This window comes from Symsagittifera roscoffensis, chromosome 6, assembly GCF_963678635.1.
Source record: "Symsagittifera roscoffensis chromosome 6, txSymRosc1.1, whole genome shotgun sequence".
Classification (NCBI taxonomy): domain Eukaryota; kingdom Metazoa; phylum Xenacoelomorpha; order Acoela; family Convolutidae; genus Symsagittifera; species Symsagittifera roscoffensis.
In genome coordinates, this window is record NC_087067.1 from 57,444,679 (window position 1) to 57,469,396 (window position 24,718).

At 37.9% G+C, this 24,718-nt stretch overlaps 1 protein-coding gene across 1 annotated transcript in view; it reads right to left on the minus strand.

Moving 5' to 3' along the window:
- Nucleotides 1–569: 569 nt before the first annotated feature.
- LOC134848844 (neurogenic locus notch homolog protein 1-like) overlaps nt 570–24,718 on the minus strand; it is an 85,455-nt gene continuing 61,306 nt past the window's right edge. The window contains exons 12-25 of the mRNA XM_063866357.1: nt 23,764–24,192; nt 21,217–21,857; nt 20,488–20,867; nt 19,916–20,227; nt 19,354–19,583; nt 18,796–18,930; nt 12,850–13,285; nt 11,900–12,104; nt 9,556–9,691; nt 8,894–9,059; nt 8,348–8,478; nt 7,825–7,934; nt 6,710–6,889; nt 570–2,439 (exon numbers count right to left, since the gene is read on the minus strand). Coding sequence (XP_063722427.1) covers nt 871–2,439; nt 6,710–6,889; nt 7,825–7,934; nt 8,348–8,478; nt 8,894–9,059; nt 9,556–9,691; nt 11,900–12,104; nt 12,850–13,285; nt 18,796–18,930; nt 19,354–19,583; nt 19,916–20,227; nt 20,488–20,867; nt 21,217–21,857; nt 23,764–24,192 — 5,060 coding nt within the window. The 3' untranslated portion in view covers nt 570–870. The remainder of the gene's footprint in view (nt 2,440–6,709; nt 6,890–7,824; nt 7,935–8,347; nt 8,479–8,893; nt 9,060–9,555; nt 9,692–11,899; nt 12,105–12,849; nt 13,286–18,795; nt 18,931–19,353; nt 19,584–19,915; nt 20,228–20,487; nt 20,868–21,216; nt 21,858–23,763; nt 24,193–24,718) is intronic.

Genomic DNA, 24,718 nt, shown 5'->3' on the forward strand with positions numbered 1-24,718 from the left:
TCAAAGTTCGATTATAAAAATAAGTCTATTGCATAGTAAAATATCGAAACGGTGATGCAAGACATGAACAAGTTCTTGACGTTATCACAATTATTTAGAACAAAATCAAATACCACGAAAATAATATTTCATGAAATCAACGAGCAAAGTAACATTAAAACACAGAACAGTAAATACAAACAGAATTAAACATCGTATTTTTCTTTGCGAAATTACAAATGATAAACAAGACTGCTCGTATCAGGGCGAAGCCCTGAATGTTCCGACTGCCTTTTGAGGTTTATGGAGCAGCAGTAAAAACATTATTTTATTTCATTGAATTTTTTAAAAACGAAAAAAAATTTTTGAAATTTTTTATGAAAATTATTCCCCCACAGGCCATATAAAACAGAAAGGGACAGATTTTGTTCCTTGTAACAAATCATTCATGGCAAATAAGCTTCGTTGAACCAATTTGGAATGATTTATAAGACGGAATAAATCACCACTTACGCGTTAATAGCGCGAATTATAACGCGCGTTAATTGTCCCAAATTGGTCAAAATTTGTCTGAAGAAAAAAAACCCACGCCGAGCACAAATATTCCGTTACTTTCGTATCGAAAGTCGGAACAATAAAATAATAGCCGATCTGAGCTGGGGGGTACTCAAAGTATTGCTATTTGTTTGATTTTATTAAATTTTTGGCAAGAGCAGAAACTGCCGTAAATTACAACGCAGTGAATCAAATTTAAAACATGTGATTGTTTTATGCTAAAATATGGTATGCAAATTAGAAGTTTTAAACGAACAATGCGAAGGAAGTTTAAAAATGATCGACATACGACTCTCCAGCAGTTTCAAGGAAGACTGAAGATTTTTCTACATTAACTTAGAAGTGAGCGACTGCAGTTTCTTCGTTATAATCGTATCCATTATGGGCATTCAACATTCTATCTTCTCCGGTATTAGTCGAATTCATAAATCCGTTCTCAACATTCATTCCACTTAGAGGCAAATTTTGCATAGAAAACTGGAAGCTCTGTGCTCCATTATTCGCCAGGCCATTGGTCATCACACTTTGCGGGTTGTTTCTGGTCATAGAATTTGTATGACTTAGGGCCGGTTGGTAAATTGGGTTGATGAAATCGTAATCTAGTCCTGTCAAGGAACTGTTGAGATTATAGTTACTGGAGAATTCAGCAGAAATAGGCAAGCTTTGTTGCATCTGAGACTGCTGTCTCAACCCCCCTGCATGATGATTAGGAGGGTTTCCGACGCTCACATTTCGGCTCATATCCTGGTACCCTACACTACTCGCAATAGAGTACCTCGGAAGATGATGGAATCCATCCGAAGGTATTTGCTGCATGTTTCTGTATACGGTGTTGTGTACTTCAGGGTACAAAATGGGTCCTGCACTGCTGACTTGGGGTACACTCGTTTGTTGAATACCTTGCACAGCACCATTAGCTTGTGAGACAAGGTTAGCTTGCGGTAACCCATGAATCGCTGGCTGCTCGTTAACATTGCTGGTCATCACATTTAGTATCTTAGAACAGTCGGCAGTCGGGTTTTCACTCGCAATCGGCTGCTGGTTCTGGACAGCTTGTTGCGTTGCAAGACTGCTTGTTGATACTACTTTGGGCAAATGAGCGTAATCATAGTTGATTTTCTCGTAGTTATCATCCTGATCTTCATATACACTAGCTTGAGTGCAATGAAACGGCCGGTGGTGCGATCCATCGTTTTCCTGCTTCACCAAAACAGGCATTGTTTCACTCCAACTTTCGCAGAATTCCGTGCTGGGTGCTGCCATTTTGAGTCCACTTGGTGTCAAAATACGAGCCCCTTGTCGGCTGCTATTAGGAGAAACATTAGACACCGGGCAAATCGAAGGAGGAGGCATCGGGAATGTTCCCCCATTTTGCGGCCCCTGATGATTCGGGTTGATTTGGGCACTTGATGAGGGTGGTTGGTTCGCGAAATGAGAAGTTAACGCATTCATCTGATTTGGGACTGTTTCGTGGAAATATCGCCCAGAAGATGGATCTTGAGTCAGAACCACAGTTTGACATTGAGCTCCGTTATTTGGGGGAGAAATCATAAATGCCTGTTGGGTCTTCGCCATCACACCGGGCGACCCTCCGTTGGGATTCTGGATCCCATTTAGATGGTGCGGGTTCACGAAATTAGGGTTAACGTGCAAATTGGGGTGCTGGGCAAAGGGTATTCTGCCGTCTTGGTTTTGATGAAGCATGAAAAAATTGGAAGGGTTGACAATTCCCATATGATTGGGTTTTCCTGAGGGATCTACAACACCATTGTGAGGCATGACAGGGACGAATTCGTTCGGACGTTTCTTGGGTGCATTTTTGGAGTTGCGCACTTTCGCCTGTTTGCGGTTGTTCTTATTGCGCTGGCTGGGCATGTCTGGAAGCGCGAGAACCGGCATCACGTTCTAAACCAGATGCAAATTTAGAAATCCATGTTAATTAGCTAATTGAAATAACGGATATGTTCAGGGCAAGTTCAAATTACTTTAAGCTTAGCTTTCAACTGTAGAATCTTGATTGTTAGATCGGTAATTCATGATGAAAATGGTCGAAAATTGCAAAATTTGACTTTAGCGTTAACCGACTGTATGAACTTGTAGCAATGAAGTTCAGTGATAGATAAGCTTAGTTTGAGAGCAAACAATCGTAATCGGATTTTGCACCTTGAATTTGACCTCTAGGGCGAAGAATTGGAAAAGCGCTAAAAATCTGGAACCCCCCCCTGATTGGGAACCACTGGTAATATCCTTATGAAAAATAGTGGGTGACTAATAGAGATGATTTTAGCCGTGCATGCAAATTTCCAGACCCCTGGGGGACGAGTGATAATGATTTCCGAAAATGCAATTAGAACTACCCAATTCACAGGAAAGGGAAAAAGTTAGGAAGAACTAAAATAAAGTCATGCAAGGGGTCATTTGTCAAATACGATTGGGAGCTGATTTTGTAGTTGAACCCAATGTTTGCTCAGTATGTCCTGATTAACTAAGTGGCACCCCGATGTTTAATTAAAGCTGACCTAATGGTTGATTCAGCTGATAAGTCCTGAGTGGCAGCTAGTTAAGTGAATGTTAGTAGCGATAGTGAACAGTACGCCTCTGACCGAACTGAAAGTAAATAAAGATAACGATACGCGATTAAGGTACAACTACCGAACTGGTCAGAACAATTGATACTGAGATAGAGTATAGTTGGTTCTCAGTTAGTTAGAGAGAACAGTGATAACTACGATTGAGAGTAGTTGGTTCTCGGTCAGAGTTAGAGAACAGTGATAACTACTCAGGGTAGTTGGTTCTCAATCAGAGAAGAGAACAATTATTGCTAGTGAGCGAGTTGCGCTGGAACCCGAGTTTAGTACCGGGTTGAGACAGCTGTGCGAGCGAGTTGCGCTGGAACCAGAGTTTAGTACCGGGTTGAACTAGTTGTGTCGCTGCTCTGCTAGAGTAGACGAGTTTTGAATCGAGTAAACCGAAAATTGACGAGTGATTGAACGGAACGGGACGCAGGCTTCAATATAGAAGTTGCTAAATAGTAGTTAGCTCATTAAGGGCACTGTAAATTGTTTTATTTCCTTTGCGATTGAGAATTTACTTATTGTGCCCACGATTTGCTGAACTAGCTAGAAGCGCAAGAGGAGAGCCGAAAAGAGCCTAAATTAAGGGGGAAGTTGCATAATCCTTTGATCGGCCGATTTAGTCTGACCACCAACATAACCCTTTAAGCAAATAAGTCAGATTTTCGAGAAGTCCAGATTTTCAAATAACTAAGAACAATTGACTATACTGAGAACCCTATTATTTTGAAAACTTTTGTCATATGCTTGTAATTTCAGCTGAACTGATGAAAATTAAAATTTGTACCAAAATATCTCTAATCTATCTCTACTGCTGTAACTGTAGAATTGGTGATTCTACTGTATTACATGCCACAAAAACCTGAGTGTAAAATTGGTAATTCATGATGAAAATGGTTGAAACTTGCAAAATTTGATTTTAGCGTTAACCGACTGTATGAACTTGTAGCAATGAAGTTCAGTGATAGATAAGCTTAGTTTGAGAGCAAACAATCGTAATCGGATTTTGCACCTTGAATTTGACCTCTAGGGCGAAGAATTGGAAAAGCGCGCAAAATCTGGAACCCCCCCCCCCCCCCGGATTGGGAACCACTAGTCCGATCTTTATGAAAATTGGTGGGTGACGAATAGAGATGATTTTAGCCGGGCATGCCAATTTCCAGACCCCTGGGGGGCGAGTAATAATGATTTCTGAAAATGCAATTAGCAGTTTTTGTAAACCGGTAAATGATGGTCAGAATGTTGGCATGTTGTAGCCATAGGCAAGGGAAGTTCACCACCGGGATTTTGAAAGCATCCGGTTATTACTTCCGGTTTTACGCCCTATGTAAACAAACCCCACTTTTTGTTATTTTTCGACCCCTGATAATGCTAGGAGGCTGAAACTTGGGGGGATGGTAGGTTGGGGGAAAACCTATAATGTATTAATGTTTGGATCCAATCCGGCGGCTACGTCGGAAGCTATTAGCACTTGAAAATTGAATTAGGCTATTAAAACCTGATAGTGATAATTGACTTGTGATTTTAATGCACCAATGTGAAGGGGGGCCCAACCCAGTAGGGGGACCCCCAGTGACCCAATGCTCTCCGGAACTTCCTATGGGGCGAAAATGGCAAATTTAGGGAAAAGTGTTAATTGAACCGAATTTTTCGAAAATATGGGAAGGGATGGTCTGATATGGACGAAACTTAGTGGGAATGATCTCCCCTCGAAAATAAGACGTCTGGACGCGTTTGACCTCATTTGACCTAGGATGACCTCAAAGAGGTCATTTGGCATTTTTGACCCCAAGACCCCCGAAAAGCGATAAATTAGCATTGTAAGGACCCGTAAGGGGTACCTACCCACCTGGGGAGGTAAGGGGAGGGCCCTAAATCGAGAATTTTTAGTGTTGACCTTTGTACCCAAGCGAAAGTGATTTTCTGTAATTAGCAAACATTGGGGTCAGCTTAACCCACTCCACTTGGACTTTCGATAAGAACGACAAACAAGAAAAAATACAGCCCCGGACAAAAATTGGGAACATCTATGGGGGAAATTGGAATTTCGGGATGAAGATTTTATCAACAGCCCCAGCATATTAAATAAATTCTTGTGGTGTTTTTTTCGGATCAAAACGGACACGGGGAAGGAAATTACCCAGCCCTTGGACTTAACCCGGGGAATAAAATTAAAATTGACCAAAAATGGAAAATTTACAAGTATCATGGAAGTAAACCCGGGGAATAAAATTAAAATTGACCAAAAATGGAAAATTTTCAAGTATCATGGAAGTTAAATTCCCGGTTATCTGAGAACTACCCAATTCATGGGAAAGAAAAGTTAGGAAGAACTAAAAAAAAATCATGCAAGGTGTCATTTGTCAAATACGATTGGGAGCTGATTTTGTAGTTGAACCCAATGTTTGCTCAGTATGTCATGATTAACTAGTGCCACCCCGATGTTTAATTAAAGCCGACCTAATGGTTGATTCAGCTGATAAGTCCTGAGTGGCAGCTAATTAAGTGAATGTTAGTAGGGATAGGGAACGGTACGCCTCTGACCGAACCGAAAGTAAATAAAGATAACGATACGCGATTAAGGTACAACCACCGAACTGAACAGAACAAGATTGAGACTTATAGAATTCAGACGGGTCCTGAGAGTGACTCGTGAAATTTTTTAAGTGAGTTCTCGACGCGAGATTTTAGTGAAGCTTTGTGAAGCAAGTTGGACAGTTGTTTAGAATTGTTTTTAAAGTGAACTGCAAGAGGCAGTTTCCTCGAATTTATCGCAGATTAAATTCATTGATACTTAATAAATTGTATTCAGGCCATTTAGCGACCCGGCAATTTATATATTTATTTCTGAATTCAATTACCATCCAGTTTCTTGCGATTCTTTCCGAGGAAGAGAACAGTCGAGAGCAATCGAGCCAAGGGGGCGCAACCCAGAGTAGTACATCGATCGACCACCAAATTCAACCTTTCAACCGAAGGGATTGTCATCAAATACCGGATCACAGCTCACCCCTTGTTGGTTCTGGTATTTAGGGAAGGGACTTAGCGGACAATATAGAAGTGATATATTGGGTCTAAACAGTCAAATTCCCCAAGACGACATTGATGCTTCCTTGCATATGCGGAAAAGAAATGACTTTGATTTTTTCAACGACCACAATTTCCAAGGCAGAAGTAGCAAAAAAGAAGGTATTCCAAGCCAGACGTGGAAAAGGCGAAGTAAGCGAAATGTCTTCAACGAAGAAATACGGAGAGCGATATATAGACCACAATAACAATCTTGATAACCCAGGCTGATTCGATTTTGTTGGTAATTATTCCGACGGGAGAGGGTACGGGATTTGAATAAGTTTTTTTTACAAAACCAAATCAGATACCACAAAAAAACGTTGTTGAAAATAGCATTGTTGATGCACGTATCACACGGCAACCGCATTCTATTATAGTCACTTTTATAGTGAATGTCACTTTGTCAACATCGAAGATTTTGATCCTTTCAATAGGCCAAAAATGCTTTCAGGTCAATTGAATTTATGTTGACGTGTGAAATTGCGTCAAAAAGTGGTTTGGGACGTGTCAACCTTAAATATACGTATGATTACCTGAATGTAGTGCAGCATGTCACCGCCTGTTCCCCCTGCAGCTGCAGCCATGCTGTGTGCCATGTCCGCCACAGTCTGTTTGTCCCTATTCTGCACCATCCTATCTGCCCCCAACTCCAACAACTTCACCACACACTCCACACGTCCCTCTCTCACTGCATGCATCAAAGGAGTGCACTCCTATATACATAAAACAAGGCACTAAGTGAACAAGAATCAAGTGACCTAGAATTTTATGAACATAGCATAGCCAACACAGTCAATGAAAGCAAGTTAATTGAAGAAACCCTAACTTTCGAATTTCCAAGAACAAAATAACTGGCTTTAAAGCTCTTTGAATTTCTAGAAACTTTTTGAATTTAAGATTGACACTTTCTCAATAAAACAAAGCCAATTTGAGAAAACTATATCAACTGATAAAATTTTTATTTCGCTGGAAAATCTGATAATTAAATTCCACATTTGAAACTAGAAGTCGATCAAGGTTTCTCCGTGACCTGTACACTTTCGCTGTTCAATAGTGGAGTTAGCCTTCCTTTTAACAAAGGACATGAACTGAACTTTTAAAAAAAATCAGAAGTCAAACCACGGAAAATTAAATTTGAGTCTGAATAAATTTTTAAAATATCTGAGAAAAAAAACGAAAAAAAAAATCATCCCGACCTATATAAGAGTCTGAAATATGTTAGTGGACTCTAAATAAGCCTCCTTGCTCGAAATCACACCAAAAAAAATATTAAAGCTGCTATTGGAATCGTGAACAATCTACATTCTCTTGCCTCTAAGCCGGTGCTTAGAGAACCACTTCTATCATCCACGCCCGTAGCTTGAGGCGAAGACTTAATTATCAGCCCAGAAATAGTGCCTTTCGGTCTCAATGAGTTACACGACAGAAGTTCTCACCTCCTGAGGATAATAAAAAAATTTGGCTCTTTTCCAGTTTATAACCCCCCCCCCCCTCTCTCTCCTCAAATAATTACAAAATTAAGCTGCTCAAAAATTGTTCACATGGCATTTTGCATGAAAGAAATGTTGTAAAAATTTGTTCTGACACGTTTTAATGCAGTTTATATCACATGAGTGATTTGAAAATCGTACATATAAATCGTACATACCTCGGCGTCCTGTGCGTCTCTGTCGGCTATGGCATTGACCAGAATCAACACGGCCTCTGCATTGCCCACTTGTGCCGCCCAATGCAACGCAGTCCTTCCTCTTTTGTCGGCTGAAAACAAACAACTTGTCAATTCTTCAAGATAGGGACAAACAGATAGATCAAGCAATCAAGTATGTGAGAGTGAAATCGAACTTGGGAATTGACTAGTCGAATAGCCTGCAATTATTGTTCACGTTGTCCAATTGTCATGAAAACTTGTATGTTGGTTACTTACCCAATTAAAAGCGCATTTTTACGTCATAGGAAACTTCTTAAAATCAATGGTCACACCGCAAAAGTTATGTCTGGCGGCATGCTTACAAATGATGCATATCTCGCGAGCAAAACGGAAACTATATTTGAATAAAAATTTTGCTGCTTGATTTCCCCGCTGAAAATTGTTGTTTGATGTTAACAGACTCTTTTTACACAAGTTCTACTTTTCGACCAGGCAGACATTATCGAAGTAATAAATGGGATACCTAAGTTGACGTCGGCGCCTGTATCTATGAGTCGTCTAAGGATGGTGGAGGAGTGGATGTGTCTGACTGCTGCCATGAGCGAAGTGGACCCATCTGTCTGCTGCTGATTGATCATCTCACGCGTGCTCACCCTATCAACCCAAACACTCACATCACTTCACTCACTTCAGACAAATTACCAAATTACTACGAAGAGACCTAACTATATAGTGAAAACACTATTTGAGTAATTGCACTTTATGGTACCTAAAAAGAAACTTCACACCCAAAAAATACTAATTCATCAATTAAGAATATGTTACTGTACCTAGAAGCGAATTTCAATGTCGGAGGGGGATGTAGTTTAAATCTCTATTTCATTTCAATTGGGTAGGTTCGACGGAAAAAGTTCGGTCTTTGGATCGAATACTGTACCTGATCTTTTCAATACTTTCTTTGAAATTAAACTTAACTCACTTTCGAACCAGAAAAACAATTCACAATTGCAAATTCGTCCAACTCAGTTTGAAATAAGAGTTCACGCTGAAAATGAATCCAGTGACTCACCGACAAACGAGGTCGAATACTCTTTCATCGGCCGTGGCGGTGGCTGTCATGACTGCGTTTCTGTTGTTCAGGTCCCCTATGGCCAGGTCGATGGAGGGGGAGCCGAGGAGGATCTGGACTGACTCGGCGTCACACAATAGTATCGCCTGATGCAACACTGTCTCGTCTAAACAGTCGCCAGAAAAATAACACATGACATGCTCAAGAGGAAACATGATTCACTAATACAACAGAGCCAGACGACAGTTAAAAAACCTTACTCAACTCTTGTATCAGAGAAAAAAATGACAATTATAATTTGAAACTAATCAGCTTCTCAAATAATGAGAACAAAGTTACATCATGTTAGCGCTATTCTTATAACAGGAATTTTATGATTAACTCTTTTTTCAGATAAAAATTTATCCAGCCTATGTTCTTTTATAATAAACAAATTGACACAAAAAAGAAAATTAATACGTTGCCAATTTTCAATTTATTTAACTTGAAGCGCAAAACTTCAGCTCCGCTTAAAGGTACAATTGGAGAGAAAATTTTTTAAATCAAAAACTGTCGCAACAAAAAGCGCGAAAAAAACTTTCAAAAACAACAAAAAACTACCTCATGAAAAAAAATCTATTTTGTTCACTGACGCATAAACGGAAACTGGCATCTATACTCACGTCTCGAGAGTGTTTGAGTGTTCATGTCGTATCTCCCCCGTACCAGACTGAGTAGGGTCTGTCTCCTCACTTCGGGGTCCCTGTTCTTCAAAACTAACATGGCAGAGGTAGTATTATCCGCACCAGCCACCAACACCTGAAACACATATTGAACATATATAAATAGAAACATAGCCAACAGACAGTTGGAAAAGAGTCAAGGAACGCAAGGAAACAGAAAACACTGAGTTTCGAGTTTCAAAAACAAACCTGTGAACTTAAAGCACTTTGAATTTCAAGAACAATAATTGATTGAAACCTTTTGATAATTAAAATTAACTCCATTTGAGAAAACGAGATTGTCTGAAAATTAATATCCACTTTTGAAGTTAAAAGGTCGATCACGTTTTTCGGGGCTTTTGCACTTTTGCTGATCGATAGTGAAGTTTGCCTTCCTTTTACACAGATCCGAAGCAGCGCTTCGCAAACGAAAGCTCGAAAACGGCAAAAATGACCCGGGTTGACTAAAAATGCTAGTCATACAATTTTCATATATGGAAAAATGCTTATCATACAATTTCCATGCAATTATATAGGTACAAAACATTGCATGAAAGGTCTATGATTAGTATTTTTTCATATATGGAAATTGTATGACAAGCATTTTCCCATAAACCAAAAATATTGATTTTTTACATTTTAACTTCGCAAAATTTTTTGGTTGTGTTCGTAACCGCACACAAATGACATTAACCTTAGTTACTCAAATGTAGTAACCAAAGGTTTGGCCGTCTCGCATAAAAATGCATTGGAAACGGCCTGAAAAGTTTTAATTGTCTCACACAAATGATATAACGAAAGTAACGAACTTTTAAATGTAGGCAAAAATTTTCAAAGAATATTATTTCCATAATTTGAAATTTATATTACCAGACATTGATCAAGGCATACAAAAACGTTTCATACAAAAGAAAGAGGAATTTTGAGCGTTTTTAAAAAAAGTTATGAACAGAAAAGAAAAAAAAATCCAATATTTATATATCCAGGACTACGTTATACACACAAAAAATTAAACTTTGCATGCAAAATTTTTTTTTCGAAAAAGTTTGTTGGAGTACGAAAATCAATTTGCGGTTGAAAAAAAACACAAAAAAAGTTTTGGGGGCAATTCCAAAAATACTTTTTGTCGTCGCCATCAAAAAAAATGCTAGTCATACATTTTCCATATATGGAAATTGTATGATTAGCATTTTTTTTTTGACAAAATGTTTTTTTTTTTAGTACGAATTTTATGCCAAAACAAGAGAAAAGTTGATCGAAAATTCAATGACACCATTTAAGCAAAATGTATGAAATTTGTATGACTAGTATTTTTTCATAAACTTAATTTATGGAATTGTATGATTAGCATATTTGGTCTATGGAGGTCAACCCCCGGGATAGCTGTAAAAATGAAATAAGAAAAGACAAGGTACGAATAAACCTTGAAACTTTTGCTGTGGCAGATTTAAACCCAAGACCAGGAAATTTGGAATCCTTTGTCCGCGCATCTGCACCACAGGCCCATGAAAAATTCCAATAAAACAGCTAAAGATGCTAATAAATCGCAATGCTATTCAGCAAAAATGACAACAATATGAACTTAAGTCACACTACTTATTCGCGCAATAAATTGGAAACTATAAAGCCGAACTGAGTATAAATTATGCATTTCAAAAATCTGGCGAAACAAATTGTATTAGAAAATTTCTGAACTTGAGCTGTTTCATTGTTCCGACTTTCGTACCGAAAGTAACGGAATAATTGTGCTCGGGGTGGGTTTTTTTCTTCAAACAAATTTCGACTTTTTAACTAGCCATTTTTGACAAAAAATTTTTTCATCACTCAAAAGTTATTGTTTTTTTTTCAAATTTCATTTTGTTTTATTACATTTAATTTTTGAATTTTATTACTGCTCCATAAACCTTAAACGTCAGTCGGAACATTCAAAGCTTCAAAATGCCATTCTTTAAACCCCCATACCTTTACGAAAAATGATCACAGGTGAAATATTTTTTCAAATTTAAGCTCAGGACAACAATACCTTTTGAATGATAAAAAATGGCTAGTTTAAAAGTCGAAGTTTGTTTGAAGGAAAAAACCGACCCCGAGCACAAATATTCCGTTACTTTCGGAACAATAAATGTTTTTTTAGATGTTTATATAACTTTAGTAAACACTATTTTTCTGGAAACTTTCTGCAATATTTGCAAGCAAGCGTCAGCTGACGTTTATTTTCATTTTCAATTTCTTGTAACAAATGTTCCAAAACTCGATAAAAAGCATTATGAAACTTGACTGTAAGCAAGTATTAGATTAGATATACCTTCGCATTTGTTGTTACACCATTGACGTTATTGTTGTTGTTTTTGAATGCGGCCAGGTGGTCCTGATTGCCCACTGCTCCCTCTTTGTTCACGAAGGTGGGAGAGAGACTGTCCCCACACTGTCTCTGCCTCTTCCTCGCATTGTCTAATTCCGAGTACTCACTCCCCCCGTAGTAGTCACCCTCTGTGCCCTCTGTCATGGAACTTAAAATATGCCAGAGTTCAATACTAAGCTGTTTTTTCATTGCACTAAGCTGCTTTTTCTTTAAATTTATCTAGAGGGATAATTCAGTGTAAATGGCCGCAGGGGGGGGGGGGGGGGTTAATTATCTAAAAAATCGTCACCTTTTAATGTTCACAAATTGGCTCCCCGTGCATTAAATGATATCACTGCAATTTCAACACAAAGCCGAAGAAGCGCTTCGCATACACTAGCAAGAAGAAGATAAAAGCAGCTCTAGAGTTCTAAAAAGTAGGTTCGAGTCCGAGACGTCGCCGAGTTTTTACTATTCTACGACCTAGAAATTTGGAGTCTCACGCACTAATCACTCAGCCACGGATGCTTAGTCCAGCACAAACACTAGCCACAAATAAAGCCGAGAACAGATGCTATGCAATTTCCAATGCTACAGATCGTGATTATAGCAAAAACGCACAGAAGTGAACACTTTTATTTGCGAGTTAGATTAGAAAAAAAGAAGGTTCGTTCTAAAACACTAGCTGTTCGTAAACACAATAACCTAGCTAAAATAAATAACTTCGATCGAACTATGAGTTTTGACGATTCCGTTGACTAAATCTTTTGGCATATCGTTAACACAACATCCTTCAAGAGCGTTAAATAACTTTTTGCTAGTTCCAGCAATAACAGTCCCATAAAAATGACGAAGGAATTGCTGAGCAGATTTTTAAAGGTCACCTGTTCTGAAATTTCTTGAATTTTACTTACCCCATTTCGTAGTTTCCGGCCGGGTCATCACGGCGTCGCTTGCGAACAGAGTTACCCTTGATTATCTCGGGCCATCCAGCGGGGTAGAACGTCTTTTTCACCACCGTCTTCATTCCCCTCGAACCCTTGATCACCAAAACTACCAGCAAGACGATCACAAACAAAGAGGCCAAACCCACTCCTATGACCGTAACTGTACTCGTGCCTTGGCTCTCTTTATCCACGAACGGTGAACGAGTTGTCGATTCCGAAGTTCTCGTCTCTATGCACTCATAGTAACCTAGTCTGTCGACGCATTGAAAGCTTCGATTTAGCACCACTCCTCCGACGAAGTGGGTTCGATTCCCGCACGGGTCCACCTCACATTCGTTTCTCACGTCGATGTCACAAAAGTCGCCGCCAACTCCGCCGTCGCACTCACAATAGGAAAAGTAACCTGAAATGTTTCCAGCGATAAAACTAAAACTTTCGCTCAACCTTTTTTTCGTTCACGTATGGAGAACTTCATAAATGTACAACTATCAAGATAAACGTTTTCGACTGCAATGAAATGGTAAAATAATTTAGTATCTCCAATTTAGTATAAAAAATCTGTTTTCAGATTTTGAAAAAGAAATGATAAAGTACGTTTCTCGCTAAAAATAGAAAGTAAATTGACGAATATTTCACAATAAAGCACCATCATTGCGCGTTGCGTAAGTAAAACATCCCATTGTTCAAGATTCAATTTGAAAATAATTGAGACAGTTTAAGAATACCACTATTTTAAGTTTAAAATACCAAACTTGTTTGTTTTAATATTTCAATTCATACATGAACGTTTCAGAAGAGGCGGAGCTAGACATTGAAACCGACTTCAAATCAAAGAATCGTAAATTCGACATCCTCGGGATAAAATTTGTCAAAATTTCATTTATAGATCAAGCCTAGATTCAAGCCTAATTGTTGTGATAAACTTATTAAATAGTTTCAGATTTGGACTGTACACAGAGATAATTCTTACACCTTACTGGGAGCTGTCATGACGTTGAACATTATCAAAGAAAATATCAACCAACTGTCGAATGATATTGATCCATCTTTGAAATCAATTCTGCAAGATCTTTTATCCCATGTTGAAACTCAAAGCGGCACCATTGCAAACATGAAAAATGAATTAATTTTTCTGAAAAAAAAGTAAATGATCTGGAGCGCTATTCCTCAAAAGATTGTATCATTATAAACAATTTACCTCTGCGACATGGCTCTGATTAAGTAGAAGATGTAATCGCATTCTTTCGTGAAGCAATTGACATCTATGTGCCTCGTGATTCCATGTTAGCGTGTCACCCTCTAGGCCCAATTCGCGACATCAAAACCCCCCCAGCCGTTATTGTGAAATTTGTCTATTTTGATGTCAAAGACCGTATCTGGGCAACGAAGCATTTTTTAAGACATTATCTCAATCAGATCAATAAAAAACCTTTATACCTTTTTGAGAGACTGACAAAGAGAGATTCGGATTTACTCGACTATATGAAAGGCCTTAATTTGAAAACAACAACGAACAACTGCGCACCGCAAGTCTTTATAAAGCGTGAGAACGGGAAGGTGTTCACTCATAATGTTGCAGACTCGGTTGATGCGGAAACGTTGCTTGCTTCTGGAAAAGCGCAAATTTTAGCAAAGAGAAAACCAATTTTTCAATTAGGAAATCAAGATGCAACGATGAGGCTAAATGTCAACACGACAACGCCAAAAAGAGTGTCTCCGCCAACTCCCGGGTCGGATCAGCAAATCCTTGATTATGTTAAAAAGCACAGAAATGAACCTGAAAAAATTGTGCAGTATGTTGATAACTTAGCAAAACAATCTCCTCAAACTGAGCTTCATTCTAATGTTAGCAATACTTCAAGTGTGTTTACTGTAGAAGACAGTGGTTAAGTATTTAAGACAAGACAGCCTCAATAGGGACTTTTATTCAATCTCATTTTTATTTTATTTCGTTTTATGTCCCCATCGTCATTTACCCAAGTTCTTGAGGCTGTTTCATTGCTAAATGTTAACGTGCGATCACTTAAATCTAATTTTGAAGCATTTAAAGTAAGTCTTGAGCAACTTGCAATAGCCCGATCTGTTATCGCTGTCACTGAAACTTGGCTGAACCCTAATGATTCAGCCGAGTTGTTCAATTTGCAAGGATACAAATTTTTCTCGAGCCCTCGGCTGAGCAGAGGAGGTGGAGTAGGTTTATATATACGAACGGAGCTTAATACAAGCCAGTTAGTGGAGGTGTCTGCAGGAGAAATTTTAAAAATAGAGGTTGTAGCAGGTGATAAAACGGCAACGGCTGTAACTGTTATATATCGTCAACCGTCAATGAGGGTCGAGGATATTGTCCACAAACTAGAAAAGGTCTTAACCGAAGCCAAGTCGAAAAAGAGACATGTGATTATGGGAGACTTTATTATTGATATGATGAAAAAACACAAGGTAAGAGATGATCTTACTGAAATGTTCAGTTCTTTCGGTTATCATTTGTTGTCACCTCTGTTACCGACACGAGTAACGTCAAAAACAAACTCTTGTATCGATCATATTTGGGGAAACATTGGAATTAACAATAGTTGCATACACCGCTGGGGTCCAGCCGATCATTTCATGATTGAAGTTTCTATCTCTATGCCAAAATTGGTTAGTAGATATAAAGAAACATTTAGCTTTAGAAATATGAAAGTTTTTGAAAACGATGATACATGGTTAAGGTTTACATTCCTCTTACAGTCCAAACTGAAGGAAGTCGATGGTACCTTATCCGATTTGGATAAATCTGCTGAAAATTTCTCTGAAATAATTCTCAGTTGAATTGATAGATTTGCTCCCTCTCAAACTCGTTATGTGCCGAAAAATAACAAGTCCTGGGTGACAAATGAAGTGAAAAAAGTAGCAAACAAAAAAGCATCCGCATACAGGACATATATACAAAACCCTACAGAAGATAACAAGATCAAATATAACTCATTACGAAACAAATCCAATGCCCTGAATCGGAAATCATTCAGAAGATTCTGGAGATCTAAGCTAAATACAACAGACTCTCATAAGTATCACAAAGCGGTTGCAGCATATCTTGGAAAACATAAAAATGTAACGTTTCCAGATGATATAAATGAAAAAAAGCTCAAGATATGAACAATTTTTTTGTAAATATTGGTCCAAATCTAAGTGATAAAATTTGAGTTGCAGATCCTATTTCATTAGAAAATGTTGATTATTCAATGTTCTTTCCGAGTATAAAGGAAACAGAAATAGAACAATTAACATAATTACCAAATAAACTCAGCTCGGGTTGTGATTGCATCAATACAGCAATATTCAAATTATGTAAACCAATAATCACGCCATGGCTCACGAACTTTTTCAATACCTGCTACACAAATGGGTGCTATCCGAAATACTTAAAAAAATTGCTAAAATTTTTCCGATTCATAAAGGTGGATTGCAAGACGAATATGGGAAATATCGACCCATATCTTTGTTATCAACGCTGTCAAAAATCTTTGAGAAGACAATTCATATCAGATTAAGTAGTTATTTGGAAAATTGCAAGTTGCTCAGTACAAATCAATATGGCTTCCGTAGTAAATTAAGCACAGTTAAAGCGGTTCTAGATCTAACAGAAGAGGTTCGTAACCTGAGAGATCAGAAGAAAAAAGACGTTATGTTAATTTTATTAGATCTGAAAAAAGCTTTTGACACTGTCAATCATGCGATCTTAATTGATAAATTAGATCGGTATGGAGTAAGAGGAAAGTCGCTGGAAATTCTAAGAAGTTACTTGTCTAATAGGAAACAGTATGTTGTCCTTAATCAATTTAAAAGCGAATTGAAAGATGTTTTGTGCGGGGTGCCACAGGGTTCAGTCTTAGGACCGTTGCTCTTTTTGATCTATATCAATGACCTTCCCAGAATTGTAAGAAATTGCCGACTTACGTTGTTTGCTGACGATACATCTGTTATTAAAAACAAAAACGCTTCCCTTGATGACTTTCAAGAGGATCTAAATCGAATAGATAATTGGATGAAGTTTAATAAACTTACCGTAGAAGGATCGAAGTCTAAGCTACTACTTTTTTCAAAATCTAAAGCTGATGCTATATATTTCGCAGACACTTGTTTACAACCCGTTGCTAGCTGCAAATACCTAGGCATTGAATTGGATAATAAACTATCCTTCAAAGATCATATTGAGATTATACGGAAAAAATTAACCCGCTTCTGCGGAGTTGCATACCGGCTTCGTAATGTGATGACCAATTCACAAATGGTCATGTACTACAAAACTTATGTACAACCTTGTGTTCAATATGGAGTTCTTGTTTATGGAGCAGTTTGCAAAAGTGCATTAGATGTTATTCATAAACTACAAAAACGATTTTTTCGTATAACTTTTCGCAAAAGTTATCGTGACTCGATAACGGAAATAATGGCCGAAAGCAAAATTGCTACTGTATACGAGTTACATGTATATGAAATTCTAAAGAAAATAGTTAATGAAGAATTGTCTCAGAAATGTGAAACTATTTTTTATTCAACGAGGTCATCAGTAAAGGGTGCTCGTATTTTACCATCAATGAAAAGTAAGCTTAAATATAACTCTGTTTCCCATCGTATAGCCAAATTAATTAATATATTAGCCAATTGGAGTGTAACTATACCTTCCTCCTTTGAAACCCATCATTCAAAAAATGCTTTCTGTCATTCAATCTTAGATTCATATATAATAGGAAATTGCCATTTGATTGATGAATTATATCGCTAGACTTGAACTAATCCATTCTAACTTCCCTGAGTCCTCGGTTAGACCTGATAACCTCTCGTCGAAGGTACCAGGCAGTGGACTCTAGGAAGGGGAGTTAGAAAAAAGCAAACAACTGGATTACCAGCTCTTAAGAACTGGGCCCACTTGCTCGCTAATTAAATTAACAGTCATTATTTCGCATCCGCCCGCTGTCAGTTGTATACCCTTGTAAGTATAAGCTTGCATCATATCTCTGGTTCTCATGTTAAAGAATAAAGCTCTTAAATTAAAAAAAAAAGAGTGATTGCACTATTTAAGTCTCGTTTTTTTTCGCTTTAAATTTGCCTCTTTGACCTAAATTAATTATTGAACCTTTTGATCTGATGTCATATGATGTGATTCCTTCACGGGGCAACCTTCAACAAGCCTCTCGTTGGCTTTCTGGTTGTCCTATCATGAGTTATCTTTGAATTTTTGCATATTGTGTTATGATAATTTGATTACTCATGATGAATATTTAAATAAGAAAATAAATAATTAAAATAAATAAATAAGATAATTCTTTTCATCACCATGATTTTGACAATTTGCCAGTTAAACAATCCGAAGTTGTTTGCAGACCGTTTCACAAAAGACGATGCAAATTTGAAGAACCTATCCATCGTCTATAGCTTACTCCATTCCTACGTCATATAACTAACTTCTTTTACGAGAATTAAGAGTTGACGAAGCTAGATCACTTTCTGAAAACATTTTGAAGGAAATATACCCCAAGATAGCTTCAAATTTAAAAGCATACACTTCGTTCGACTTTTTAATCGAATATCCAACGCAATTTGTCGGTCAAAAATTGCTACTCGGCTTATCGGTCGAACATAATCAAACATCTTGCCCCAGGAAAAAAATCTCCGCGCAAACCAACTTGCCATGTCGAGTGAAATTTTGCAGAATTATTAACAAGGCCTTTAAAGAAAACTCCTCCGCGGGATTCGAACCATCGACCTCTTTAAACACCAAAATAAGATACTTGAAACTTTGCAATATTACATAAGCTTCGTTTTAAAAGAAAGGCACAGTTAATGATGCAAATCTATAATAACCCTCTTGTCATAAACCCTTGAAACTAAACTGAAACAATGAAAACAAAGTGGGGGAATAGTACTGACGATTGTGGTATTTGGGAGTGTCAAGCGGTTCCATCATGCAGGTGCCTGGTCCCTGACACACGTGGTTATGGTCGCACATCTCCACACATGAACAGTCCTTACAGCCATAACCAGTCGGACATGCGCAGCGAAAGTCTGAAAGAATTCAGATCAGTCAACTAAGTTCACACCCAAAACAATTTTTTAAAGGAAATCGACCTCCTTTTGATGATTTGGTACCAAATCGTTCAATAAATCAACGTGCTTATCTATAAAAATAGAATAAAGACTATTCAAATTGTTCACTTCAAGAATTTCAAGTTATAAACATTTGAAAAAAATCTTCCGTAAAATCTAACAGACGCCAGTTTTACCAATAAACAGCAACTAGAAACTAATAGAAACATGTTTTCAAAATTCTGTAACTAGCTACTTTTTTTGGGGGGATGTATATATTTAGGCAGGTGAGCGTGCATAACATCAAGCGAATTCATTGTTTGATAAGAGTCAGGAACAAAAAACTTCAGGTCAAACGAGATTTTGAATGTACAAGAAAACATCAATCAAACTTCTACAAACCGTCTCCAGCTAAAGCAGTGCACAACCCATTGTTCTTGCACGTGTCTTTATTCATACACACGTCATTTGTCTCGTTGCAGAACTTCCCCTTGAATCCGTCTTTGCATCTACACTCAGAAGTGTCTGCAATCCACGACTCCTTGGCTACGCTCTTAACGCAGTCTAGAGTCCCCAAGGGGTCACATTGGGCCAATTTTGGGTCACACAAGTTCAAAGCAGCAGAACAGTCGCTGAAAAAAAGTTCGTTCAGCATAATAGGATAAAATGTATGTTTTTGTTGTTCTAAGGACCAGGGACGAATCCAAGATATTTGGTTGGAGGGGAAGGGCGCATTTTTAAACCTTAGGAAAATCTACTTTTTTGAAGTATCCAAAATGACTTGAAAAGCTTGCCCAAAATATCAAAGAGGGCTTATTTGTGAAAAAAATCTGGGCTACCGGAGAAAAATTGAAAAAATATAAAACAAAAAGTTCATTTGATCTGATTCGATTCTGTCGAATCTTTAGAAGCAAAATAAACTCGTACATCATCAATAAATAATCCTTAAATAACAAACACTTACTAATCCCCCTTCTTTCCAACTGCGCAGTGACATTTGGACCCCAAGGCAGTCATGTTACAAGTAGATCCATATGCCCCCCGTCGTCCATGCCCACACCTCTCATTCGGACACCACTCGTTTGTCTGGACCTCAGGAGCCGAGAGATCCAGGGCACATTCCGATTCCAAAGGGGCAGCCAGAGATAGGCAGAGGAAAAGTGAGTTGATGGGGTTCTTTTCAGCTAGTGGGCTGCATTTTAGGTCTTTGTTTTGAGGACATCGCGGGGTGATGTGGTCGCATTTGGTCCCCGAGAAGCCATCGAAACATTCGCACCTAAATTATATCGTCACATTTTATGCAAGATTTAACAGAACTTAAATAGATTTAGTTTTAATAGAACTTGAATAGATTGAACAGAGTTTTGAAATAAAGCCGGTGAACATATACAATACAATTTTTGAAAGTCTCAATATCCTACGCAAAAACCATGTTGCGGTACACCGAATAACGAAAACAGAGCGGATGTTTTAACACATTTTACTGCTTTGAAAGATTGAGAATCTTCAAAAGCGCAAGTTAAATTAATGACGAACCTGTAGCTGTCTTTTTCATTCACACACGTGCCATATTTGCACACACTTGCTCCTTCGATGCTGCAAAAATCATCAACTCTTTCGCAAAACTGTCCACTGAAACCTTCGGGACACTTGCACTCAAAACCGAATTCGTCTTCAGCTAAATCACCATCGGCTTTGATTTTATCGACACAAGTGCCACCGTTATCGCATATTTTGCTGCCTGATATTTGTGAGTAGAGTTTACACGTGTATAAGGACCGGTCTTCTACGTCTGGCTTGGAGCAATCATGTCCAGTCATGCCCTGGTGGCATTTGCACTTTAACTGTCCAGGGGATTCCACGATACAGGATCCTCTATGCTTGCAAAAGCTGTCCGGACATGTTTGCTCAACAATCTAAACAGAAGCACCTGTCAGAAGAAAAAATAACACAAAAATATCCATCTAATCAGTAAATCTTGAAACTCTGCAAAAACTCCTGTCAGCACAAATGCTAATACAGTGGCTATACAAAAAGACCCAAATTACACAGTTAGAGTAACAGAACAGTCCTTTCAAGAGCGATTACAGAAAACCCAGGAGAGGTTTATAGCAAATTTTTCCTCAGATACATTTTTAACCCTTGATTTCTTCTTGATTAATACAACTTGATTAATATTCTATCCTTGTTGAAAAAAAACAAAAACAAATTGATTGAAATGTTATTGGATGATCTTTACTTCAATTTGATCAGGCAGCAAATTACCTCGCATCGTTCTCCAATGAAACCTTCGCGGCAATGACATTGCACGCCAAAAACGAAGAAGTCAGTTTCATTGACCACTCGTGACCTCGAGCCCAAGTGACCAGCTCCATTCACAGGTAGAGGGGTACAATATCCCCCATTTTCACACACATTAACATCTAGTACACCATTTTCTAGAATAAAATCTGACTCTCCGTAAACAATTTGTTTACTCAAACAGGGGTTCACGGCATACTGGCATCTACTGCCGTAGAAACCCGGTTTACAAAAACAGTCAACCACAAACTCTCCGTTTTGCAGTTCCGATTTACATTTTTGAGTAGTTTGTTTTGCGCAATACGAGAAGCTGAAGTTTGACTGCTCCCAAGTTGTGTTGCAGGGATCCAATAGTTTATCGCAATTCTTCCCTTCGTAACCAAACTCGCATTTACACTCGTAGCTGTTAAGTCGATCGATACATTGACCTCCGTTGACACAAGGATTTGACGTCTCGATTCTGGATCCATTCTCTGCTTTTATTTCGTGAATTTGTTCACACTCGTTTATTTCGTCCGAGCAGTCGTGTCCTTGGAAGCCAGGCAGACAAACGCAGAAGTACTCATCCACGCCATTAAGACACTCGGCGCCGTTTTTACAAGGGTCTAAAAAGCTAGTATTTAAAAAACTGCGTCATTTAAAGACTACGTATCGGGGCGAGGTTTAGATTGATACTTATAACCGATTGAAGTAAAATTTGGCGAATCTGCACAATTCTCTTAAAAAACTGTTATTTTGATCAACGAAAATTGTATTAGAAAAAGCGTCTCTGATAAGTCCAACAGCAAAAATTACTTTTTTTAAAGAATTATTCAATAGTAGCATAGAGCTCGAACAAGATCAAGTTGCGTCTTAACAATAAGTAATATGAAAAATAACTACAGCCTCAGGACTAGCAGTTTTCAAGTGATGAAATGAACGGACTTTTTAACCTTTCTGCCATTTTTTCTACAACTTATAGATTCACGTTTACATGTTGACATAAGATGGATGAAATTGTTTTTTAGAATATAGCCGGATAAAAAAAACGTAAAGGATTTCAAGGAGTCGTTTGGCCGATTAAATAGAGGGCGTCAGAGAGGTGTTCTTAATCCCAAAAACAGCAGAAGCACTTACACACTTCGGACTTGAAGTATTCATTGGCAATCTAAGGCATTGAGCAAGGCCCTCATAAAAGTTTCAATTCACAAAAAATGTAATCTAAAAAACTACTCAACTACGAAATAACAACTTATTTAAATTTTGGCATTTTAATTAATAAATAGCTGCATTTTCAGTCAATTTCTACCAGATAGCTTAAAATTTTTAGTTCGTTCCTTCTGAAGCGAAATCTATATTAGTGCCTGGCTTAGATCCTTAGCTTTCCAACTATAAAGTTAAGCCCAAAATTTGAAAATGCTTTTGCTGTTTACGGGGATTTTTCGGAACTTAGAACACCTCTCTGATGCTCTCCAGTTAAATGCCCAAAAAACACCTTAAAAACTTTTTACGGCTTTTTATTCGGCTATATTTAGAAAACATTTTCATCTATTATGTCAGAAACGTGGGGAAAAACTGTTTTTTCTTTCACAAGAAAATTAAAAGTTGTAATTTCTGTCTCATGACTGTAGTTAAAACTAGATTTTATTTAAGTGGAACCAGTGCAATTTACTAAAATTCAGACAAAAGCGTCAATTTTCTTTTTTTATTGCAGCTTCAGTGTTGCGAAGATCCACTCAGAGGTGATGCAAAACTTCGCAACAATTTCGATACAACGTAAGCATAGCATTGCTAGCTGGCAATCAGAAGGGCAGAAATTAGCCAAAAAAATGATAATAATGAAGAATTTCATACGTTTGTCTCAACTGTCAGTCGAGACAAACGTATATGAAATTTTATGTAGATTTCAATATACTTTTCAACTTAGTGATTTTTACCCTTATTCTGATCTACAGCATGCGATGCTATATTTGAACAGATTGCAAACACAGAGACGAGCGGAGCTTCCTGCCACTTGCGATACCACACAAGCTTAGCATTTCAAGCTATCAAAAAATGGAAAAACCCAACTACAGAAATTTCAGTCTGGAATAATGTTTTAATTGAGGAAAAAACGTCTAAAAATAAAGTCTAAAAAAAATTTCATTTGATCTTCAAAAACATTTATCGGGCGGTAACTAAGCCACAGAAAGCGGGATTAACATTTGAGCCGAAAGCAAAAAAAAAATGCCGTTATGAAAAAGTTCAAACTTCGAAATTCATAAGTTTTACCCTTTGTAAACAAAAAAACCACAAGACTGCTCGTATCAGAGCGAAACCCTGAATCTTCCAACTGCCCTTTAGGGTTTATGGAGCGGTAATAACAATAAAAAGTTAAATGTAATAAAACAAAATGAAAAACTGGAAAATTTTTATGAAAAATCATCCACCCACACGCCATATACAGTACATAAGGATCGATTTCTCTCCTTGTAACATCTAGTACACCATTTTCTAGAATAATATCAGACTCTCCGTAAACAATTTGTTTACTCAAACAGGGGTTCACGGCATACTGGCATCTACTGCCGTAGAAACCCGGTTTACAAAGACACTCAACCACAAACTCTCCGTTTTGCAGTTCCGATTTACATTTTTGAGTAGTTTGTTTTGCGCAATACGAGAAGCTGAAGTTTGACTGCTCCCAAGTTGTGTTGCAGGGATCCAATAGTTTATCGCAATTCTTCCCTTCGTAACCAAACTCGCATTTACACTCGTAGCTGTTAAGTCGATCGATACATTGACCTCCGTTGACACAAGGATTTGACGTCTCGATTCTGGATCCATTCTCTGCTTTTATTTCGTGAATTTGTTCACACTCGTTTATTTCGTCCGAGCAGTCGTGTCCTTGGAAGCCAGGCAGACAAACGCAGAAGTACTCATCCACGCCATTAAGACACTCGGCGCCGTTTTTACAAGGGTCTAAAAAGCTAGTATTTAAAAAACTGCGTCATTTAAAGACTACGTATCGGGGCGAGGTTTAGATTGATACTTATAACCGATTGAAGTAAAATTTGGCGAATCTGCACAATTCTCTTAAAAAACTGTTATTTTGATCAACGAAAATTGTATTAGAAAAAGCGTCTCTGATAAGTCCAACAGCAAAAATTACTTTTTTTAAAGAATTATTCAATAGTAGCATAGAGCTCGAACAAGATCAAGTTGCGTCTTAACAATAAGTAATATGAAAAATAACTACAGCCTCAGGACTAGCAGTTTTCAAGTGATGAAATGAACGGACTTTTTAACCTTTCTGCCATTTTTTCTACAACTTATAGATTCACGTTTACATAAGATGGATGAAATTGTTTTTTTAGAATATAGCCGGATAAAAAAAACGTAAAGGATTTCAAGGAGTCGTTTGGCCGATTAAATAGAGGGCGTCAGAGAGGTGTTCTTAATCCCAAAAATAGCAGAAGCACGTAAACACTTCGGACTTGAAGTATTC